The sequence below is a fragment of the Sinocyclocheilus rhinocerous genome, unplaced genomic scaffold (assembly GCF_001515625.1).
Source record: "Sinocyclocheilus rhinocerous isolate Xijiao unplaced genomic scaffold, SAMN03320098_v1.1 scaffold22, whole genome shotgun sequence".
NCBI lineage: Eukaryota > Metazoa > Chordata > Actinopteri > Cypriniformes > Cyprinidae > Sinocyclocheilus > Sinocyclocheilus rhinocerous.
The window spans coordinates 345,729-350,995 of NW_015642832.1; the positions used below are offsets into that span (position 1 = coordinate 345,729).

At 36.2% G+C, this 5,267-nt stretch overlaps 1 protein-coding gene across 1 annotated transcript in view; it reads right to left on the reverse strand.

The window, feature by feature from the left end:
* LOC107756805 (rho GTPase-activating protein 24-like) overlaps window positions 1-5,267 on the reverse strand; it is a 24,081-nt gene that overhangs the window by 10,977 nt on the left and 7,837 nt on the right. The window contains exon 2 of the mRNA XM_016574087.1: window positions 1,696-1,812. Within this exon, the coding sequence (XP_016429573.1) occupies window positions 1,696-1,812 (117 nt within the window). The remainder of the gene's footprint in view (window positions 1-1,695; window positions 1,813-5,267) is intronic.

Consider the following 5,267-nt stretch of genomic DNA (forward strand, 5'->3'; position numbering starts at 1 on the left):
GATGTGAAAGACTCATTGCCAGTTATCGCAAACGCTTGATTGCAGTTGTTGCTGCAAAGGGTGGCACAACCAGTTATTAGATTTAGGGGCAATTACTTTTTCACGTAGGGCCAGGCAGGTTTGGACAGCTTTTTTTCCTTAATAAATGAAATCATTATTTCAAAACTGCATTTTATATTTACTTGGGCTATCTTTGTGTAATATTAAATCGTATTAAATTAAATATTAAGTAATATTATTTAATCTTTTAAGTGTGACAAACATGCAAAAAAAAAAAAAAACAGGACGGGGTCAAAAACCTTTTCACGGCACTGTAGATGAATACTATAGGGTGGGTACAAGCTCTTAATTCAATTCTGATTCATTTTTATTCATTTGGGCATATTTCAGCTACAATATACGTTTGCTTGCATATGTGAGTGAAATTCTCTCTATACTAATGCTGTACACTATATACGATGAACCTTCTGACTTGGTAAATAAAAAATATGAATTTGAAAAACTAACAACAGAACCCAAATGTAATTCAATTACTGTTTAACAGATATAATCATAGCTTTTATCATAATCCTACACCATGTTTTTCCATAATCAAGGATTATATCTGTTAAATATAATTTCTTACAGATATAATCAACACAACCAAAACTGCTCTGTGCATACCAGCTGAAGTAAAATTGACAGTCAATTAGACACTAAAGTAAAAAGTCATTTTGAATAATTAAAAAGGCCAGCTCATACCAGCCATTTGTTTATAAATGGGATTATACTGTTTGCACTGTAGGCTGTTTTGATTCACTAAATAGAACTAATTTATAGGAGTAGTTTGTAAATTTGACTGGTTGCGCTGTTATCACATTTACTCAAACTCAGCTAAAATATGACTTCTTTTTCCATGGGGCTGTAGATTTAGTAATAGTAATGTTGTAATACTGTAGTAATATCCAATTTTTAGAATCAGTATCGGGATTGTTTGAATGAAGATTTCTGATCAATATTTGTATCCTGCTTTAATGCATACATTTTTACTTTATGAAAGTAGATATTCATTGTATGGGATTGTATGGATGTGATGGGGGTTGACGGCTCTCATGAGAAAACCAAGGTGTACTGTAACATCATTATTCCCAGGCACACTGCCAAGATGAACACACAGCTGCCGCCCATGCGCTCTCATTCCAACATATGCTGTAAGTAATAGAGGAGGAAAAGACTGAACCACTGAGAAAAGTTCATGAGATGGTGCTTGAACTCTAAAAGACACTGGCTGAAAAACACTTGCCAACTTTGTTTGCAGAAATCATGAGGAAAATTCTCAATATTTGCAGTTTTGAATGACATCAGCTCTAGCAGCATGTGTTTTTCGGCATTTTGTGAGGTTTGCGAACAGGGTAGACAAAGTGCGGTCTGTGAGGAGGCTAGTCATTAGAGTGTGTAATAAATGGCCCATGATTTGGAAATGACTGGAATGTGTGTGTATTGTGTGAATGGGTTGTTATGTCTATGGCTGGAATCCTAAAGACTGATTGGATCTGCTGTTTCATCGTATTCAGACAGTCAAGTCACACTGAATGTTAAACTATGAAGTGTTTTTTCATGAGAATGACTCGCACAGGCCTGGATTTTCCAGAGACCACAGAGTGTAGAAACAAAATTAGTCAGATATTCTGGTCCTAAACAACAGTGTGTGTGTACCTGTAAAAGGTATCCAGATGCCCTTATTTAGGCTCTTCAACCATTCCTCCCCCTGACCACAGCTGTTTGACAGGAAGAAATATGAGCCAGGACTAACCAGTACATCCCTGTTTCCTCCTAAATGGAAAGACAGTGGGAGAATACATGGAAAAAGTTAGTTTAACTATCCCACAGCATCTAAATACCCAAAAGTAGGTTCATGTAGATCTCAAACAAATTTTGCAGCATAATTTACTTATACTATAATCTTGATGTATAGCCTGATGCACACATGCATAATTCCTAATAATATGTACTGAATAGATATGTTATAACAAACACATTATTGACTATTATATCAAATGTAAGCAAACCAAATGGATTGGTCACAGAGACTTGTCAAGTCAAGTACAGTAACAGTATATTTGTTTCCATTCTTTAAAATCCAACACAAGGTGGTTTTTAATGTTTGCTTTGGTTTTGACAGCAACCAAACCCGACATTAAAAATCCACACACTCATAAATAGCCACTGTTTTTTCCATCCTGTCACAGTGTGACATGTCAATATGCCTGCTCTGTGGGTGCTGGGAAATTGGGGGTTTGAATTTACAAGGTTTGTTTTAAGAAGTGAATTTTATGCTAGAGTGTTTTTAATGATGATTTTTTTTTTCTTTATACTGTATACAACATCAAATCTTCGTCTTTTGAGTGGAGTAAGGCTAAAGCTAAGTGGTGCGTATTGCTCTTCATTGTGTGAAAAATCTCTGTTGGTCCATAATGGTCATTGTGTCCTTCAAGTCCATCAGTGAGCTAACTGGAAGACAGCCCAAGATGAATCAGATCACTATTTCTTATCTTTAAGCACCATAAGAGTTCAGCAAGGGAAAAGGAGAGCATTGATTTTCATAATTAAATTAAAAACTCTTGCCATTTTTTCTCCTTCATGCATTTCTCAGAGACAATATTAATCACAAGATGGGTCTCGGTCACAATTAAAGTATGCCCCAGATTCCACTCACATTTGCCAGTAGAGTGCAGTAATTAATTCCAAAGAGGACACTTTCTGTAACAAGACGAGAGCTGTAAAAATCCAGCTAAGTGGTTTATCAATACCGACCACTTGCTGAGGCTGGCCTAAGCAATAATGATATTAAAAGGAGAGCATTGAAATGCCATGAAAGGGCATTTCACAGATTCAGAGCAGGGACTGCCACAGTGGGGACCAAATCCTCGGACAGTCATTGATAAGTAGGACTTGTTAAAAATACTGGCGGGGAATATGGACATAAAATGTTATTTCACTCAAAAATGAAAATTCATTTATTTACCCTTGTGTCTCTTCCCCCTGTCAAGACCTGGAATATAGTGCAAAGTTATTTTATCTGGCTTTTTTTGGTAATTTTTTAAGTTGAGCAGCATCCTTTCCTATCACTGTCAGCATATGGAAAAGTGCTGCATTAACATTCTGCTTGACATCTCCTTTTATGTTCCACATATGAAAGAAAGTTATAAGGTTTGGAACAACATGAGGGTAAATAATGACAGGATTTTCTTTTTGTTTATCTGTTTCAATGCAAGTACATTAAGATAAATATGAGAACCAGTGCAAGTAGTTGGTTCATTGACCAGAGGTGTAAAGAGTACCTAAAAACCATACTTGAGTAAAAGTACAGATACCTTACAGTGAAAATTACCAATTCCAAAACAACTTGAGTAAAAGTCTTAGAGTATCTGATTTTAACAGTACTTAAGTATTTTACTTATACTAAATATAGGCTCAAAAAATGCACTAGTCAAAGAGACATGCCAGTCAAAAACTGTAACATTGTGGAGAAGCTGGGGAAAACAGGCAGAGTCAAAGATCTATGTGCAGGTATTTAATGGAAGAACTAGAACAAACAATAAGCCAAAAACCAAAGGGAACAAAGAACAGAATGACTGGCAAACAGACAACCATTACATTCAACAACTCGCAAGGAACTAAAGAAAAACTAGGGCTATATATACACACAGGGGGCTAACAAACTTAACAAGACACACCTGGGGAGACTAATCAAGGGGAACCAATGAACAAACAGACTACAAACACCACGGGAGACAGGAAGTGACATAAAAGTCCAGGGCAAGGCACAGAGAACATGAAACAAAAACAAGAGTTGATTTGTGAGGAGAGCAATCACGTTTATTTTCTAAAACCAAAATAAAACTGAACACCTCAAAATAACAAAACAAAACAAACAAACAATATCTTTCAAAAAGGTCTCTTCAGTATAATGGATAAATAAAATAATGTTAAGTAAAAAGCCGAAGCCTTCTTGCAGTGAATGTGCTGGTTTGGGCCTCATTGCCGGCTGCAGTCATGTCCTCATCTCATATATAAAACACCTCTGATTCACAAATACTTGCTAAGGAACTCGCATTCACATAAAGTAGCCTTGTTGACAAGTTTGGGTGAGTAAGGGCAAAACGCACAAGATGCAGTACTTTCAGTGACCTGTAATAGGCAGTATCACGTCTTTTGTAGCAGAAATAAACTGCTGCAGAAAAAGCTAGGTCCATGCAAAATGTAATGTGTAACTGCAACACTCATTTCAAATGTAGTGGAGTAAAGAGTACAGATACTCAATCAAAAATGTAGTGAAGTAAAGAGTAAAAGTTGCTAATATCTTTGATACTCAGTACAACTACAAAGTACCCGAAAAGATACTCAAGTACAGTAACTAATTACATTTACTCCAATACTTCACACCTCTGCAAATAACTAAACTATGATATTTTGCTCTTTTAGGGTCACAATGGCTCCTGCCTTCCGCTTGACTCTGAAGCCCAAAGCCACAGATAATATGACCCACCTGATGGTGGACTTCAGTCAGGAGAGACCGCTTCTGCAGGGCCTCAAGTTCCTCCCCGGTAAGCTAATCACTCATTTGTTCTTTAGCCGCTTGTATTACAGGATCAACCCATCTAGAGTTTGAACCTACAGCCTTTCAGTTTCCAACAACCCAGCATCTAGTTACTAAACCTGTGATAGAAGAATCTACTATAACCTGTTCTGTAAATATGATGATTATGATTCTTATCATCATAGAAATGTTTCCACAACCAAAGGATCTTAACATTAATTTAAAAGAATGTTATTGTTATGTTTACTAAAACATCTCAAATATGCCATTTCACATAACCCTAACACTCCGATATTACATGTGTTGCATGACGCTAATGTGAATACTTGGATACAAAAAAAACTGTTATGTTCCACTCTTTTATTTCATGTCAGCTAAATAAGTAAACCCTGTCACTTTTTTCATGGGTATTCAGTACAAAACTTATTTAGCATTAAATGGCCTATCAGAGTTGTTAAAGGAATAGTTCACCCAAAAATTAAAATTTGATGAAGATTTACTCTACCTCAGGTTATCCAAAATGTAGATGAGTTTGTTTCTGTTCACATGTGTATTCATGCATCAGGGTGACTCTCTGCAATTTTGTGTGTCCACTCTGGTTTCGTGTCTCATGATGCACCAAATCCAGAAATTTAAAAATACCACTAAAACATTTTTTTGCATCACCTGCCTGTAACGACGTAAACCC